Source organism: Miniopterus natalensis, chromosome 2, assembly GCF_054644295.1.
Source record: "Miniopterus natalensis isolate mMinNat1 chromosome 2, mMinNat1.hap1, whole genome shotgun sequence".
Classification (NCBI taxonomy): Eukaryota; Metazoa; Chordata; class Mammalia; order Chiroptera; family Miniopteridae; genus Miniopterus; species Miniopterus natalensis.
Genome location: NC_142082.1, coordinates 96,958,998 through 96,978,986, shown reverse-complemented (window position 1 = coordinate 96,978,986; position 19,989 = coordinate 96,958,998). Strand labels below are relative to the sequence as shown.

General features: G+C 37.7%; 1 protein-coding gene across 1 annotated transcript in view; it reads left to right on the top strand.

Moving 5' to 3' along the window:
- The window catches only part of PSPC1 (paraspeckle component 1), a 77,904-nt gene that overhangs the window by 803 nt on the left and 57,112 nt on the right, over positions 1–19,989 (top strand). The window contains exon 2 of the mRNA XM_087814425.1: positions 6,450–6,751. Coding sequence (XP_087670551.1) covers positions 6,450–6,751 — 302 coding nt within the window. The remainder of the gene's footprint in view (positions 1–6,449; positions 6,752–19,989) is intronic.

The window sequence follows — 19,989 nt, the reverse complement described above, 5'->3', positions numbered from 1 at the left end:
TTAACCGTAAACCTCGGTGTTTCTCACCGCGCCTCTAATCGGCGTAGCCCGCTTTTACCCTACACTCCGAGGTATTGGGACCGTGCTGAACTATTGTAGCTAATAAAATATGTCTCCCCTACGACATTTAGGAGGTTTCCACGTTTTGGAATTACACGTTTTAGTACTAGAATACTATATATCTTTACTACTTTTCTAAGAACGTTATCCAATAGCATGCACAATTTGTGCCTCCCTTTACATTTTTTAAAAGAATCTGAACGATGAGGGTTTATACCGACAGGACACAGTATCATCTACTTGGTTTTCCTATGTGCTTTCTGGTGAATTCCATCAGTGTCAGTTGTACAGCACTGTTGTAATGCATATTTAGGTGCTGGATTTTTGCCAACAAAAATCTTTCTTGGACGGAGGCTTTTTTACACAAAGAAGTGTGTGTTGTCTACTTTGACCCTCAAATTTTATGTTTATGGCTGTTTGTGGAAGCTTTCTTATTGGAACTTTAGCTTTTAATATTGGGTTCTCTCAGTAAGTGGTCAAGACAGAATTTTGATATATATAGAAAATTGATTGTAATTAAATGCCACTACTTTTTAGGGAGAACATTTGAACATCTAAGTGGCCTCAAGAGAAGGGAAAATCTTAATACGGTATTAATGAGACATGGAAATTTCCTTAAAATTCAAGTTAAATAATCAGTGCATTTTCAATGTAAAATTATAAATGCACTTAATTATGTTTTGAACATTAGAGAAACAGCCTGTCACTTGGTAAAATTGTTTTTAATATATTTATTCAAAAGTTTTCTTAAAGGAAATTAGGTTTCTACAAATTAAGTATCATAGACAACTTTTAGTCAACTTTGCAAAAGGATTGTATTTAACATTTTCATAATCTTGTTCTGTTCTGAAGTTCACATTCTGGAAGAATGGCAGGGCTGCATTTCCCTCTCTCTTTTGGAAGCCTTAAACAAACATTTTATTGACATGGGAAAAATCTTTTTTCTTCCTACCTTTAAAGCTAATAATACTTTCTTCTTTAGTGTATTAGTGCTGTGCAATAGAATTTTATACAGTGATGGAAATGCTATGTATCTGCGCTGTCTAATATAGTGGCCACTATATGTGATTGTTGAGTAATTAAAATGTGGCTATTGCTGTTGAGTTGAATTTTAAATTTTATTTATTCTTAAATAGCCACATGTGGCTAGTGGCTACTACATTGGACAGCACAGTTCATTACTTTTCTTTATTTCTTTTTCTTTTGGGCTAATCCTCACCTGATGATATTTTTTCCCATTGCTTTTCAGAGAGAGAGAAAGGGAAGGAAGGAAGGAGAGAGAGAAACATTGATGTGAGAGAGACACATCGACTGGTTGCCTCATGCATGCACCCTGAGTGGGGCCTGGGAGTGAACCTGCAACCTAGGTACATGCCCTTGGTTGGGAAATGAACCCAGGACCCTTGGTATGCAGGCCAACATTAACCACTGAGCTCACAGGTCAGGGTGCTTTTCTTTCTTTAGGAAAAAAATTATGAGATTATGAAATGGGGAGGTGAGAAGGGCTGCTGTTATCTTGTTCCTTTGGGATATGCTTCTCCAAATATGCTCCTATCACCTTAAGTTTTTGTGTAAGAATGTTAAAAATTTGTCAGTTGAAAATTCGGATTTGATTTACAAAATTTGACTTTATAGATAACTTTACTATTTAACCTGAGCTCTGTGATTAGTAGGTAAGTTTTAAAGCTTTAAATATTTCTGAGCTATTATGTATTTTTTTCTACTTGGGAAAATCATAGAATGTATGCCTGATTTGAATGTAAGTAATGGTATAGTGGCTGTAGTGTGTGTGTTGTAGGGATGGTGTAGTGGCTCTGAAATACTGCTGGTTTTGTCTGGTTTGTGTTTTTACAAATACTTTTTAAAAAAAATATGTTTTTGTTGATTTTTAGAGAGAGAGGAAGGGAGAGAGAGATAGAAACATCAATGAGAGAGAAACATGATTGGCTTCTTTCTCCCCGCCCCCTACTGGAATCCAGCCCAAAACCCTGGCATGTGTCCTGACTGGGAATTAAACCTGCCACCTCTTGATGCTTGGGATGACGCTCAACCACTGAGCCATGCCAGCTGGGCTGTAGTTTTACATTTTTTTTTTTTTTTTTGTAATATATCTTTATTGATATCAGAGAGAGGAAGGGAGAGGGAGAGAGAGAGAAACATCAGTGATGAGAGAGTTGTCATTGATCAGCTGCCTCCTGCACACCCCCGACTGAGGATTGATCCCGAACCCTGGGCATGTGCCCTGACCGGAAATCGAATCTCGATCTCCTGGATCATAGGTCGATGCTCAACTGCTGAGCCATGCCTGGCCGGGTTGTAGTTTTACTTTTTATGCAGAGTGATGCTGCAGAGACACAAGCTGGAATGTAGGATTTATGGTGTCTTGGTGGAGACTGTGAATTGTGTATAGATTCAAATCAGCCTTTGCAGTGTGTGATCTTGGGCAAGTTAATTCAACGTCTTTAGGCCTGTTTCCACATATGTGAAATGGGGATAGTAACAGAACCTACTTCATAAGACTTGGCAAGGATAATGAAAGACAGTGTGCGCACAAGTGTGTGTGTGTGTGTGTGTGTTTTACAATGAATGGCTGGAATATAGTAACTGCTTGGTAAAAGTTATTCTGAGGCAAGAAGTAAAGAAATCTTTGGTTTCATTTCAAATACATGCTTTTAATTGATTACAAATACTTTAATACACATGTAGAGTAGTGGTTCTTTTTTTTTTTTTAATATATCTTTATTGATTTCAGAGAGAGGAAAGGAGAGGGAGAGAGAGAGAGATAGAAACATCAATGATGAGAGAGTCATTGATCGGCTGCAGCCCACAACCCGGGCATGTGCCCTGACCGGGAATCGAACCCTGATCGCCTGGATCCTAGGTCGAGGCTTAACCGCTGAGCCACGCCCGGCCGAACTAGAGTAGTGGTTCTTAAATGGGGTAGATTTGTTTCCCAGGGGACATATGACAGTGTCTGGAGACATTTTTGTTTGTCAAAACTGGAGGTTGGTTCTACTGACATAAACATCCTACAATTCCTCCCCCCCCCCCCCCCCCACCTTAACAAGAATTATCTTGCGCGTGTCAGTGGTGCTGAGGTAAAAAAACCCTGATGTAGCCCTGGCTGGTATTGCTCAGTTGGTTGAGCATTGTCCCATGCACCAAGAGGTCTCTGTTTCCATTGCCAGTCAGGGCACAAGCTGGGTTCCAGGCTTGATCCCTAGTAAAGGGTATGCACGAGGCAACCTATGAATATTTCTCTCCCTCTCTCTTTCTCTTTCTAAAATCAATAAAAGCATATTTAAAACAAACAAAACCCTGTTGTAGAACCATTTAAAACCATGAACAATATAAACTTTGGAAAAGGATTATGTCATTGAAAATTTCTGACAGCATTAACAGTTTCCTTGTGCCAAAATGTATTAAAAATTGAATTCATTGCCAACAGTAAAAATTACTTGATTTGACAAAAATTGAGGTTCCTTGCTTCCTTAAAGGTGTGGGGAATATCTGGCCCATGGGCCATATATGGCCTGTGAAATCATTTGGTCTGGCCCTGCCAAGGCAGCTGTAGGAGGGACTTGAAATTCAGTAAATCCAAGAGCTTTTTTCATATCTAATTTTCAAGTTGATAATTTTGTATTAAAACAATAACCAAAAAAGCCCTGGCCAGTGTTGCTCAGTGGTTAGAGCGTGGGCTCTGCACACCGAAGAGTCTCGGGCTTGATTCTGGACAAGGACACATACCTAGTCAGGGCAGGGCATGTTCAGGAAGCAACCAAGAGATGTATGTGTGCTCCCCCCTCGAAAAATCAATGGAAAACATATCTTCAGGTGAAGATTAACAACGAAAGACATTATGAAGTGTATCTGACTGAATCTTAGGAGGTGATTCCTGCTAGAAACACTCTTCATTTTTACCAAGTCCTCACCATGCTCTATCCTCCTGCCCCCAAACATTTTATTATAAAAGATTGGAGACAGATGAATATGCATACACCCACCACCTAGATTCTACAGTTAAATGTTTCTGTATATGTTTTTTCACATACCTGTTCATCTCTCTCCATCATTCCATGACTCTGAAAACACTCCAGCATGCTTGTCATTAAAGTCCATTATTATTATTATTATTATTATTATTATTTTTAATCTTCACCAGAGGATATTTTTTCCATTGCTTTTCAGAGAGAGTGGAAGGGAGGGAGAGACATTGATGTGAGAGAGACATCAATTGGTTGCCTCCCACACCTGCCCTGACCAGGCCGGTGATTGAGCCTGTAACCAAGGCACATGGCCTTGGCTGGAATCGAACAGGGACCCTTCAGTCTGCAGGTCAATGCTCTAACCACTGAGCCAAACCAGCCAGGGTCAGTATTTTTTTTTAAGGTATTTGAAATCTATGTACAGTGAAATGCACAGTTTTTAAGTGTATGATTTGGTGATTTTAGACAATTACACCCATATGTTCAACTAAAAGTCCTATCAAGATATAGAATATTATCACCATCCTGTGACATTTCCTCATGTCCCTTCCCATTCCTACTTGTAACAGACAGCATTTAAATTCAAGACTCCGTTCCTAAAATGTACCTCTCAGCGTTGTTAGATTATATGACATATTAGGTACATAATACCTATCCCTTGTTAGATATTTATTAAATATTTGCTAATACTACTATTAAGAGTAAAAAACAAAGTGGCCATTTTGAGTATCTAAAAAGGTTGGTTCATTTCTATTTGTAATATTAGTTCTGTAGATATTTTTCTTTAATTTTAAATGCATCTTTATTGATTTCAGAGAGAGGAAGGGAGAGGGAGACAGTTGAAACATCAGTGATGAGAGAGATGTCATTGATTGGCTGCCTCCTATACGCCCCTGACTGGGGATTGAGCCCGCAACCTGGGCATGTACCCTGGCTGGGAATTGAACTGAAATCTCCTGGATCCTAGGTCGATGTTTAACTGCTGAGCCACTCCCAGCCAGGCTGTAGATAGATTTTTGCATAAGTGCAGTAATTTAAAGCTGTTGTGAACATTTTAGGGATTGAATGAAAGCTCTTGTGACCTTAAAACTTTTTTCATAAGATAGTATATTTATACCCTTACAAATGCATGTAAAGCCTCTTTTAAGTCTCTCTGTAGAGTTCTCACAACACAAAGAAAAAGAACATACTTGTATTATTAACTTTACCCGTTTGTTGTTTATTGTTTTAGATGCCTATACTCTATACCAGCTTTGAATTCTTCAAGAAGGAGAATCTCTTTCTCTTGTGGTTTCAGCAATGAATGTATTTTCTAGTTTATAATAAGTACATGTGTACTTGTTTTTCTATGAAATGGAGAGAACTTGTATAGACCATGAATGTGTGTGTGTGTGCTTCTCTCAATATAACAGTGAGAAATGGGTAGCCCATGAAAGTATTTCTGGAGAAGTGATTAACAATACTTGATACGTTTTCACAGGTAATATAAACAAAAAATGGAAATAAAAAGGAAAGGGGCTTTGTCTGACATTGGAGGGGTGGATGTTTTGTTAAGATATAAGTAAATATTGCCCTGACCAGTGTGGTTCAGTTGGGCTTCGTCCCATGCATTGAAAGTTTGCAGGTTTGATTCCCGGTCAGGGCACATGCCAAGGTTTCGGCTGGATGCCCGGTCGGGGCATGCAGGAGGCAGCTGATCAATGTTCAGCTCTCACATCGATGTTTCTCTTCCTCTCCTTTTCTCTCTCTAAAAAAATCAATTAAAAAAAATTTTAAAAAAGATATAAATAAATGTCAAAAACGTAGAGTTCATAGAGAATTTGTTTTCAACAGTAGTTCTTAGTAACTGTTACTTGGTCTTAGAAAATAATTATGGCCCGGCCGGGCGTGGTTCAGCGGTTGAACGTCAACCTAGGATCCAGGCGATCGGGGTTCGATTCCCGGTCAGGGCACATGCCCGGGTTGTGGGCTGCAGCCGATCAATGACTCTCTCATCATTGATGTTTCTGTGTCTCTCTCTCCCTCTCCTTTCCTCTCTCTGAAATCAATAAAGATATATTTTAAAAAAAGAAAATAATTATGTATTTTTTTCAATATATGTAGGAAATTTTAAAAGATTGCTTGGAATATTTAATAGTTAAATTAGTTTATGAGCAGATAATCTTTAAGTGATGGCTTTTAATAGGACATTGGGGTTGGGACTTTCTAGAATGTTTAAAGTTACTTACCTTTGAATAATTAATAAAATGCATGTGATACCAAAATTGAAAGACACAAAAACAAAGTTATTCTATCTGTTTAAGTTTTCTAAACCTATCCAGCGAGTCTCCCTAGAAATAAACCACTATTTAAAATTTTTTGCCTTGATACCATCTTTAAAAAGTGATTTTTCCTCCTAAAAAGGAATCCAGAACACTGGCTGAAATTGCAAAAGCAGAGCTGGATGGCACCATTTTAAAGAGCAGACCTCTCCGAATTCGTTTTGCTACACATGGAGCAGCCCTTACTGTCAAGAACCTTTCTCCAGTTGTTTCCAATGAGCTTCTAGAGCAAGCATTTTCCCAGTTTGGTCCAGTAGAGAAAGCCGTTGTGGTTGTGGATGATCGAGGTAGAGCTACGGGAAAAGGTTTTGTAGAATTTGCAGCAAAACCTCCTGCACGAAAGGCTCTGGAAAGATGTGGTGATGGGGCGTTCTTGCTTACAACGTAAGTTTTAAACATCTTGTTATTTTCTAGGTAGTTACATATGGGTTTCTCTCTGTTCTGGACTTCTGTCTTTCCTTATAGTTCATACTATCTTGGCAAATGATAAAGTAGGTGTTGAGTAAATACTCAGTGAATATAAATAAGGAATTTTTGTGTACCTGTAGGAATTGGGGTCATACTTTATTCCAACTTAAGTGTATTGATTCATACTTGAATCTCAGGAATGTTTCGTATTACGATTTTCATTTAACTTACTGAACGTCTATTATATGCAAAGCAAAATTTTATACAGGAGATATTGTGGGTTACGTTTCAGACCACTGCAATAAAGCGAAGACGGTGATAAAGCAAGTCACATGAATTTTTTTTGTTTCCCAGTGCACATAAAAGTTATGTTTACACTATATTGAAGTCTATTTAGTGTACAATAGCTTATGTCTTAAAAAATGTACATACTTTAAAACATACTTTATTGCTGAAAAAAGCAAATGCTGTTGGGAAAATGGCACTGATGATAGACTGCTTGATACAAGGTTGCCACCAACTTTCAATTTTTAAAAAACACAGTATCCGAAGAGCAGTAAAAGGAGGTATGTCTGTATTTAAATAATGAATGAATGAAATTTTAATCAACTTTATTGAGGTATAGTTGACATATATTAAAATGCACTCAATTTAAAATTATTTTTTTTAAATCCTCACTCGAGGATATTTTTTTCATTGCTTTCAGAGAGAGTGGAAGAGAGACAGAGGGAGGGAAGAGAGAGAGAGAGAAAGAATCATCGATGTGAGAGAGACACATCGATGGTTTGCCTCCTACACACGCTCTGACCGGGGCTGGGGATCAAGCCTGCAACCGAGGTACCTGCCTTTCGCCAAAATTGAAATGGGGACCCTACAGTCTAAGGTCTGATGCTCTGACCACTGAGCCAAACCTGCTAGGGCAAAATGCACTCAATTTTAAATCAGTGAGTTTTAACAAATATGTATATTCACACAATCTACCACCACAGTCAAGATAAGAACGTTTCCATCCAACAAAAGTTCCTTTGTGTCCTTTTGCATTTATTCCCCACCCCTTATCCCTGTCCTAGACAGCTGTTGATCATTCTGTTACTGTAAATTAATTTTTTCTTTTCTAATATTTCATATGATGAAATCATATACTATGTCCTCTTTGTGTCTGATTTATTTTTCTTAGCATAATGTTTATGAGATTTCATCTGTATCACTGTATTCATATTTTGCTTCTTTTTATGGCTGAGTTGTATTCCATCATATGGTCATAACCACAGTTTGTCCAGTGACCTAGGGTGGACATTTGAGTTGCTTCTAACTATTGGCCATTATGAATAAAGCTATGATGAGCATTTGTGTAGAAGACTTCTTGTGAACATTATGCTTTTCACGTGGCTTGGGTAATATTTAAGAGTGAATGGCTATATATTCAACTTTATAAGAAACTGCCAAACTCTTCCAAAATGGTTATACCATTTAACACTCCCACCAGCAATGAATGGGAAAGTTCTAATTGCTTCCTATCCTTACCAACTGTCTCAGTCTTTTAGATATTCTGAGTGTTGGCGTGTCATTGTGGTTTAAATTTTATATTCGTAATGGACTAATGGTGAGCATCTTTTCCGATCCTTTATAGCTATTTTTATATCTTTTGTAAAGTGTGTTTGTCTTATCACATTAACAAACTTGGGTACAGGTGTGTTTTAAGACGATTTCTCCCAGTCTGTGGATCTTTAATTTTCTCCATTGTGTTCTACAAAGAGCAGAAATTTTTATATTTTGTAAAGTCTAATTTATCAATTTTTTTGTTTTATGGTTTGTGCTTTTTGTATCCTTGTATGAACTCATTGCCTTTCCTAAGGTAGGTAGCAAAGCATTTCTTATGTTTTCTTGAGAAATTTTATAGCTTTTTTAATTCATACCTGTCATCTATTTTGAGTATGATATAAAGTAACAATTCATTTATTTCCATATAGATATTCAGTTGTTCCAGCACCATTAATTGGAAAGATTACTGTTTTTTTTTTTGTTATCTTTTACCTTTATCAAAAGTCTGGAGGAAAAGAAAACCCTGTACTTTTCTGTTTCATGATCAGTATGTCTGTTATACCTGTACTGTAATTTCTTTAGCCTAAGCTTTAAAATTGGATAGTGTCACCCAACTTTATTCTTTTTTTCACATTGTGTTCTGGTTATTGTTTCTTTTTATAACCTTACTGAGTTTTAAAATCAGCTTATCAATTAAACATTCTCCTGGGCTTTTTTTATCCTCACCCAAGGAGTGAGGATATTTTTTCCATTGATTTTAGAGAGAGTGGACAGGAGGAGGGGGGAAGAGAGAGGGAAAAACACATTGATGTGAGAGACACATTGATTGGTTGCCTCCTCTGGGATTGAACCTGCAACCCAGGTATGTGCCCTTGACCGGGAATCAAACCTGAGGTCCTCTGGAGTACTGGCCAACACTCTAGCCACTGAGCCATGCTGGCTAGGGCTCTGCTGGGCTTTTGATTGGAATTGCATTAAATCTACAGCTCATTTGGGGAAAACTGACATCTTCACAGTATCGACATTTTCCAGTCCATGAATGTGGTATAACTCTCCATTTACTTAAAAATAATTTTATGTAGCCCGGCCGGGTGTGGCTCAGCAATTGAGCATTGACCTAGGATACAGGCGATCAGGGTTCGATTCCCGGTCGGGGCACATGCCCGGTTGCGGGCTTGATCAATGACTCTCTCATCATTGATGTTTCTATCTCTCTCTCTCCCTCTCCTTTTCTCTCTCTGAAATCAATAAAGATATATTTAAATAATAATAATAATAATTTTATGTAATTAAAGTAGTCATTAAACCTGTTGCCTTATTAACATGCCTTTTCTTTCAGTTTGTCCATGAAGAAGTTCCTGATGTTAATCCTTAGTCTACAGACTGGATTTAGTGTAAAAGTTTTTTGTTTCGTTATTGCATTGATTCCTTTTATTTCTGAAGCTGTGCCTACCTCTGACACTTGCTCTGCTATTGGTTGGGATTATTCAACTGTTTGAGGGTTTGGGGAATTAGATACAAAGACAATATAAAAAAATTGTTTCCTGACTCCACCAGCTTAGTTTGGTGAATTGTAAAGCATTTTTCAATTTGTTTTCTGTTTTTCTCTCTCCTTTCCTCCCTCCCTCTCTCCCTCCTTCTTTCTCCTTACCTGAGGATATTTTTTCCACTGCTTTTCAGACAGAGAGAAAGAGAGAAACATTGATGTGAGAGAGACACCATTAATTGGTTGCTTCCTGCATGCATCTGACTGGGGCTAGGGATCAAGCCTGCAAGCAAGATACGTGCCCTTGGCTGGAATCAAACCTGAGACCCTTCAGTCCAAGGGCCAATGCTCTAACCACTGAGCCAAACCAGCTAGGACTGTTCAATTTGTTTTAGATGATTAAGCATATGTGCCATGTCTGCTGTTTTCCAACGCTGCCAACTTGTTCTTTGAGAGATTTTGGTCTTGTTTCCTTTGCTCAGAGAATTTTCTTCCAGTTATGAAAGGCCTTGCTTTTCCATTTTTTTCACATTTTGCTAAGATGTTATCTCCTCAGGAAGCTGACTGTTTTGTATTAAAATTGCCACCCCCTCTGCCATCACTGGTGCTTTAATCTTCAATTTTTTTTTCTTCAGAGCATTTACCATTGTTTTTTGTTTAAATATGTCTTTATTGATTTCAGGAAGAGGGAGAGAGAGAGATAGAAACATCAGTGATGAAAGAGTCATTGATCGGCTGCCTCCTGCATGCACCCTCCTAGGGATCGAGCCAGCAATCCGGGCATTGTGCCCTGACCAGGAATCGAACCTCGATCTCCTGGATCATAGGTCAGTGCTCAACCGCTGAGCCATGCTGGCTGGGCAGCATTTACTATTTTAGTTTATGTCTTTCTCTGCAGCAGACTGTCAGCTCCACAATGGCAAGGACTTAATTTTGTTCAACACTGTAATCCTAGCCCCTGTATTGTAATAATTTCTGGCCATATAGTAAGTTTATAGTAATTATTTAATGAATGAATGAGGGAAGGAATGAAAGCAATAGGCAAGGATTGTGATTAATCCCCCCTGCCCCCACTGCTAACTTTGGTTTATTGGTGTTCTTTATTTTATTTATTTTTTAATCCTCACCCGAGGATACTTTTTCCATTGCTTTTCAGAGAGAGTAGAAGGGAGAGACAGAGAGAAACATCGATGTGAGAGAGACACATATGATTTGTTGCCTTTCACATGTACCTCACCAGGGCCAGGGATTGAGCCTGCAACCGCGGTACTTGCCCTTGGCCTGAATCCAATCCAGGATCCTTCAGTCCACAATCCAGTGCGCTCTAACTACTGGGCAAAACTGGCTAGGGCTATTGGTGTATTTTTTAAAGTCATGGCTAGGTGTTTGTAACAATTTAACCACTTCTTACAGGTAGCTTTTAGAATAATTGAAAAGCAATTTTAATGGAATTGGCAAAGTGTTGAATATTTTATTATCTGTCAGATATTTCATAATCATGATCTCTTGGACTTCCGTAACAACACTGGTTTTATTTGTCCCATGTTTCAGGTGAGAAAATTGGGCCAGAGATGTTAAGTAATTTGCTTAAGATTTTCAAAATTAAAAGAATATATATCTTTTTATTGATTTCAGAGAGAGGAAGGGATAGGAAGATAGACACATGTATGAGAGAGAAACGTCCATTGAGTGCCTCTTGCCTGCCCCCTACTGGGGTTAGAATCTGTAACCCAGGCATGTGCCCTGACTGGGAATCATGCTTGGGAAGATGGTCAACCAACAGCCACACAGGCCAGGCTGATGCTAAATCCTTGCTTTTATATTTTGCTGCAGATGGAGTGGTTCATTCTTTCTGTAGACTCCATGCTCAGGAACTTTGTTGTTAGTTAAACCTTCTCATGAAACTCAGGATGCTGTTTTCCCTGCTGTTTGATTAGTGGGTCTCAGTTGAAATGTCACTTCATGGAGAGGATTTCCTTACTGCCCTATCTAAAGTGGGCTCCCTCTGTTACTCTTTGTGATAGTTCTTAAAATGATTATTTTGTTTACACTTTTTTGTCTCATAGAAGACTTTAGGGATCATTTTATTTACCCTTGCATTCCTTGCCCCAAATACAGTCTTGGTACTTATTAGGTAATCATATATTTATTGATGGCCCTGGCCAGTTTGTCTCAGTCGTTAGAGTATTGGCTTGTGGACCGAAGGGTCATGGGTTTGATTGCCAGTCAAGGGCACATACCTGGGTTGCAGGTTCAATCCCCCTGGGGGGAGGCAGCCAATCGATGTCTCTGTCTCTGTCTCTCTCTCTCTCTTTCTCTCGGTGTTTCTCTTCCACCCCCTCCCTTCCAGGCTCTCTAAAAATCAATGGAAAAAAGTATCCTCAGGTGAGGATTAAAAATATATGTATATCTGAGGCATCACTACAAGTGATTTATAGGAATGGTATCATAGGGATTAAGTTTCTGAATGTAGAGATCTTGTGTAATTAAAATTTCTCTTGAAAATTCGTTTAAATTGTCATAAAATGCTGCATATTACACATGGTTCATTCACTTGTACAGTATATATAATGATTAACATTATGTAAAAGTATGTGTAAATTATGTATTCTCTTTTGAAATTACAAGAGGTGGGGGTGGGGAGGAAAATTAAATACCTTGATCTCTGATAATAATGGTATGTCGATAAACATTAGAATTGATCTTTATTTCTGATAATAATAGTATGTCACATTTTTAAACATTAGAATCGCACCCAGACCATTAGAGATGCTCATGCCTAGAGCTGCACAGGAATGATAGGAGCTCACTAGTTAAACTTTTCTCTCTCTAGCTGTTTAAATTTTTTTAAAGATTATTGCAGGTTGCCCAGCTGGCGTGTGTCAGTGGTTGAGCATCCAGGAAATTGCTATTCGATTCCAGGTCAGGGCACATGCGCAATTTTCGGGCTCGATCCCCAATAGGGGGCTTGCAGGAGGCAGGCAGTCAATCACTCTCTCATCATTGATGTTTCTATCTCCCTTTCCCTTCCTTTCTCTGAAATCAATAAAGACCTTTAAAAAAAAAAAAGATTATTGCAGATTAAGCTAAATGAAAATACAGGGTGGGGCAAAAGTAGGTTTATACTTGTGTAGAAAATGATGCAATAATTAATAAATAATACAACTGTTAACCTACTTTTGTCCCGCCCATTACATTGGCCTATTTTTACCATTTTCCAACTAATACCTTAAAAATAATATTGGAGTTGCTTCCATAAAAGCAGAAAAAATGTGGCTCTGGCTTGGTGGCTTAGTTGATTGGAGCGTTGTCTCATATACCAAAGAGCTGTGGGTTTAATTTCTGGTCAAGTGCACATACAGAGGTTTCGGGTTTGATCCTGGTTGGAGGCGGCCAATCAGTGTCTCCCCCTCCCCCAACTCTCTTTAAATCGATAAAAATATATCCTTGGGTAAGGGTTTTTAAAAAAAGCAAAAATGTCCATTTCAGTTTGGATTAGAAAAAGAAATTTTCCCTTTAAAACAACCCTTTAATGATATTGGCATTTACTAATTGTTAGCATTTGCCACACTTCCCCCCTCCCACTATATATGCAAATTTTCAAAAAAAGTTCATTTGATATTCAGCTACGGATTTCATACTATACCCCTAAATACAGTACTTGGTATCTCCTGAGAATATTCTCTCATAAAGCTACAATATAATTATCACACTGGGGAAATTTAACATTTGTTCAATATTGTTAATCTAATATACAGTCTATATTTGAATTTTTCCCATTGCATAGTAATGTTCTTTATAACTTTTTTCAAATCTAGTAATCAAAGATAACACATTGAATTTATTTGTCATGTCTCTTTATCTATAATAGTTATCTAAATGACAAAAATGTCAGTGTCAGGACATTGGCATTTTTGAAGAGTTCAGGACAATTTTGTTTCAGAATGTGCGTCAGTTTGTTTTTGTTTTCTCTTAGGCTTTTGAGGGTTTATAGTGTTACGCTCTTTTTTGGTTCTGTAGGAGAGATGATTTCAAGACATTTTAGATTTTCTCCTTTACATCACTACTTGTTTTATTACCTTTAGAGTTTGTTTATTTACGATAAATCCAAGAACAATTTTTAAAAATTTATCTTTTAATTTTTTTAAAGGTTTTTTAATTGTTGACTTTTAGAGAGAGAGAGAAACATTGATGTGAAACAAGCATCCATTGGCTGCCTCTTGCATGCCCCTTACCAGGGATTGGGCCCGCAGCCCCAGCAAGTGCTCTGACTGGGAATTGAACCTGCAACCTTTGGTGCATGAGACCAACTGAGCCACACCAGCCAGGGCTTTAAAATTATTTTTCATTGATTTTAGAGATAGAGGGGAAGGGAGGAAGGGAGAGAAACATCTGTTTGTTGTCCCACTTATACATTCATTGGTTGCTTCTTGTATGTTCCCTGCTTGGAGATCAAGCCTGCAACCTTTCAGTGCCTTGGACGACACCCAACCAACTGAACCTCACTAGCCAGGGCTGTAATGGTTGATTTTTATTTTTATTATTTTATTTTTATTTTTTAAACATATCTTTATTGATTTCAGAGAGAGGAAAGGAGGGGGAGAGAGAGAGATAGAAACATCAATGATGAGAGAGTCATTGATTGACTGCCTAGCCCGCAACCCGGGCATGTGCCCTGACTGGGAATCGAACCCCGATCTCCTGGATCCTAGGTCGATGCTCAACCGCTGAGCCACGCCCGGCTGGGCTATTATTACTTTTTTAAATCCTCACCCTGGGATATTTTTTTTATTGCTTTTCTGAGAGAGTGAAAAGAAGAGAGCCTGAAGCTGGGGTACATGCCCTTGGCTGGAATCGAACCTGGGACCCTTCATTCCGCAGGCCAATGCTCTAACCACTGAGCTAAACCAGTCAGGGCTTAAATGGTTTCTTTTTAAACTAATTGAACATTGGTAACCTAAACTTAATAGTTGTTAAGTCAAGAATCCAGGAGTGTAAGTTGAATTGTAAAGCTAATCTCTTTTCCGTTTTAACTATCAGTGTGGCTCAAATCCTTGTTATAGCATTACTCTGCTAAATATTTCTTTCACTTTTGTTCTTTTTGAGGAAGAATTTTACTTCCTATTCTCTTTCAACTTCTAAGTTATATTTCTAGTGCTTTTTTTTAACTCAGGAGAGAGACAGTTGTGGCTAAGTTTGTTCTTTGTTTGTTTGTTTTTAATCCTCACCCGAGGATATTTTTCCATTGATTTATTTACTTTATTTTTTATTTTTTTGTTCTCATCCGAGGATACTTTTTTCCGTTGATTTTTAGACAGAGGAAGGGGAGGGAGGGGGAGAGAGAGAGGGAGAGAGAGAGAAACATCAATGTGAGAGACACACCAATTGATTGCCTCCTTCATGAGTCCCGACCGGGGCCAGGGATTGAACCTGCAACCCAGGTGTGTGCCCTTGACCAGGAATTGTACCTGAGACCCATTAGGCTGCCCATGGAGCCACACAGGCCAGGGCATGTGGCTAGATATTAATACATTGTTTGCTGGTAATTTTTATCGCGCGCTCTACTACCAGTCAACGTAAAACGTATAAATACGTTTCCCGCATACAATGTGTTAAAATCACTTTTTATTAGTAATTAAAGAAAGATAGACTTTAAAAAATATATATATCTTTATTGATTTCAAAGAGAGGAAGGTAGAGGGAGAGGGAGAGAAACATCAGTGATGAGTCATTGATCAGCTTGCCTCCTGCTTGACCCCTACTGGGAACTGAGCCTGCAACCCAGGCATGTGCCCTGACTGGGAATCAAACCTTGATCAACCAATAAGCCACACCAGCTGGGCAAGACAAACTTTTTTTTAATTGATTATGTTGGTAAAGATTTAAAAATGAATGTGAAGTCACCTGATGTATTTATAACTCCTGGTGCTAATGGAAATTGGTCATTTTGTTTTTGGAAGGGATTTAGGTATTGGTTATAAAAACCTTAAGATTCCTTGACTCTTATATAATAGAGGTGTACTTGAAATATTTTGACTTGAGAGGTTTGGTGTATCATTTTATATCTGGTTTATCATTTTATTTCCAATAACACAATATTGGTCAAATCTAAATTTCTTAATAGAGAATTGGTTAAGTGGGTTATACTTAAAGTGGATTAGTGTGTAGTTATTTTGGTAAGAATATTTTATAACACCAGAAAATGCAACACTCAAAATAATTTTTTTAATGGTGGTATAAACCATAGAGGCTCAGGGCAAGGGGAATGGGGAGTTGACAGCTAATGAGCTCGGGCTTTCTTTTTCGGGTGATAAAAATGTTCTGGAATTATACTATGATGATGGTTGCACATACTAAAAAAACACTTTAAAAGGGCACATTTTATGGTATGAATTATATCTTAGTAGGAAATACAAATAAAACTAAACAAATTACAAACTCCACATTTGTTTATGGCAGAGCATTTGGTATGCACATAGACTGTCTAACAACTGCTCTAAAACTTGTTCTTCTATAAATCAAACATTAATTTAGCAAGTAAGAAAAGAAAGGACACAATAGTAGATGTTTGCTGTGATCAAAATTTGTGTTAATAAACTGACTAGATAAAAAGACTGAAAATAAAAACGTGAATATGTCAGCCCTGGCTGGGTGGCTCAGTTGGTTGGGGCATTGTCCAGTACACCAGAAGGTTGTGAGTTTGATCCCTGGTTGGGGCACATGTGGGAGGGAACCCATATGATTAATGATTCTCACATCAGTATTTCTCTCAAGGTTTGGTGGTTCTCTAGAAGGACTCATGCCTCAGCAATATAGTCTTCTGACCAAGATTTGTTACAGTGAAAGAAGATGGAACAAAATCAGCAGAGGCAAAATGCATGTGGGGTGAAGTCTGGAGGAAACTAGGTGTAAGCTTTCCGGAGTCCTTTGCTGTTGAGTCACGTAGGACTACCTCCTCCAACAACTAGTTGAGATAACAGAAATGAAGTGTTAAAACTACTAGGGGGAAGATCAGCTGCCCCTAGGGGGGTGAGGAGGGTAGAATGTCAGTTTCGTTGGTTACCTTATACCTGGCAAATACCAAAATCTCAGAAGGGTACAAACTCAGAAGGTTTATGCTCAACATAAACCAGATTGCACAGTATTGGCACAGCAAACCAGCCTGGGTCAGTTAGGGTGGTGGGATAGCAGTTTCAAGCCTACTTTGTTAACTCTGTTGTTCATGAGTGTTCTGTTAATTTTTTATACTTTTCCTATTTTGTACTCATATTTAAAAGACATTTTATTTTCTTCATCACATATCTTTTAGATTCAGAAAAAATATTTCTAATAAAGTCAGTATAATATTTCTTTTCTTTATATATTGGAAATACAATAGTTTTCTAGATGTACCTGCTGGTGGTGGAAGTATAAATTGCTACCTTTCTAGCAAAGTGCTCTTTAACTCTTGATATATTATCATTGTCAATGGGTCCAGTTTTAGTTTTTTACCTTCTTTTATGAGCAGTCCTAATTATTCATAAGGATTGATATTTTACTACTTCTTAGAGGTCTTCAAAAGAACAAAAAGAAAATTTAGAATAAACTGAAATTTTTTTCTTAAAGGTACCATATGGGTCCATTTGGTCATTTTTTAAGTCTAAGGTAACATCAGGTCAAAGCATTTATATTTCACCGTCGTGGGAATTTTATTACTCTTTAATCTCAACTATGTTAAAAATAGTAAAATGAAAAAAATCCTGCAAGATGGTGTATGTTTGCAAGGATGATTTAGTAATGAAATTTATCATTATATAATTCTTTCCTTTTTTAATTGCATGCACAAAATGTTGTATCTTTTAAGTCACCGTGCTTTTAATACTGTGTATTCCACCTTTCTCACAGTGAGGAAAGATAGTCACAAATATATTCATATTATGTATCATTACAGAAAAAAACATGGAAACTTTCAATGTACATAAACTGGTATGGTTAAATAATTATGGTACATGCATACACCTGAAACAGTGCCATTTTATATTGAGTGATGCAGGATGTTTGAAGAAAGCACGTATAGGTGATTCATTTTATGTAAAATTATGTATATCTAGCAGAACGGTAAATCTGAAGACATGTTTATGAAACATAATCAGTGATCTTCAAGTAATGGGATTTCACAGAACTTTCTTCAATTAAACTTACTATATTGTTACATTTTTCTGTAATGGAACATTTATCAGCTTTACAATAAAACATGATTAATCTAAGGGCAAGGTGAGAAGAAAAAACCCCACAGGTAACTCCAGATTCAACATTATGGTTGACCATTTTGTTTCCTTTCAGTCTTTTTTTTTATATAATAATTACCTACATTAAAAAAAAAACTTATTTTTATTGATTTGAGAGAGAAAGGAAGGGAGAGAAACATCTATGATTGGCTGCCTCCTGTATGCTGCCCCTAACTGAGGATCAAGCCCGAAACCTGGGCATGTGCCCTGACTGGGAGTCAAACCAGCAAGCAACCTCTTGGTGAACGATCGACACTCAACCAACCAAGCCATACCCTCCAGGGCCTACATTTGTAAAGAGTAAATTTAGTAATTACACCTATTAACATTATAAGTTAGGTTTTAAAAAACTCTTGTTAACACCTAAAAATCAAAGTGAAATAATCGAGAGGGGTGAGATAATGGACAAAGGGAGCTTCTACAGGGAGTGGTACATACAATGAAACCATAAATGTTCACATTTTAGCATATATCACAATAAACAACGAATAAGACACAGTCCCTTAAGAACATCCCTGTATACCACACATGGCCTTTTTGTGTTATGTAATGTGAAGACTGGTTGTGACTGATCTTTACTCACTCATTTATTGCTTTAGAAATGTAATTTCTGGAACAAGGAATAAATGTATAACTTTTGTATGTATTGGTCAAGTTCTCTCCCAGAGGGCTGTAAACCCCCCTCCTTGTTTAAGAGTGTCTAGTGGGCTATATTCATATGCTGAAAATTGAAATTTTATACTTATGACATTATTTGAGAGTATAATAGAGATGTCATTCTCTAATTTTGTTCATTTACTTGACTTCACCAAATTAATGTTGTCAGTTCCAAATATTGTCATGTTCTCTGTGACAAATGATCTGCTGAGTACATTTTCCTTCTTGAGTTTCCTTGATTTTTCTCTTGGGTGGTGGTGACTTTATGGTATTAAGTTTTCTGTCCTTGCGTTCTGCCTCTGTTCAGGTGTTCTTATTTGGTCTTATTACTGTTCTGATGTTTGTGGTCCTGCCATGGCTTCCATTGAGTAAAGATCTATGCAGTGCATCTTCATTTTGTCCTTTGGCCCCTTTGGGCCCTTTTAAAAGTACCACATCCTCCCATGGGTTGGGTGGGCTTAGGAACTTTCAGCTACTTTTTCATACTTCATTGGTTTCATGTACTCTTTGAGGCTGTATTTACTAATCCATTATGTCTCCATTGTTACATGTTGGATATGAGGTTGTCTTATTCTGGAAATTGAGGCCCTTTTGGGTTCCCACTCAATTTATACTAGGTTTTTATACAGGGTGTCCCCAAAAATGTATATACACTTTGAATAATAATAATAATTATTATTACTTTTAAAATATATCTTTATTGATTTCAGAGAGAGGAAGAGAGAGAGAGAAACATCAATGATGAGGGAGTCATTGATCGGCTACCGCCTGCATGTCCCCCACTGAGGATTAAGCCTGCAACTTGAGCATGTGCCCTAACCGGGAACGAACTGCAGTCTCCTGGTCATAGGTCTGTGCTCAACTGCTGAGCCATGCCTGCTGGGCCACTTTGAATAATTATTAATTCCAATGGGTTAACTCTGAAAAGAAAGAAAAGTCAGTTGAGCTATCAGCTGTTAAAATGTGTATACATTTTTTGGGGACACCCTATATTCTCATTGTCTCCATTACCCCAAGGCATTTCACACTTGGCTTTTAATTCTTATTCTCTCTAAAATGTCTTCACTATCCGAGGAATGTTTTTATATCTTTTTCCCCCTACAGTTTAGATTTTAAAGTCTGTGTTAATTGTAAAGGGATATATTTGGAATCCAGAAAGCCCCTTCATTTCTTTAGCTCCTCTGTTAACACCTCAAAAGTTAGTGGTTTCTCTCTGAAGCTTCTCTGTTCAGAGGCAGTATAAATAGGTGGTTGTTTTTCTT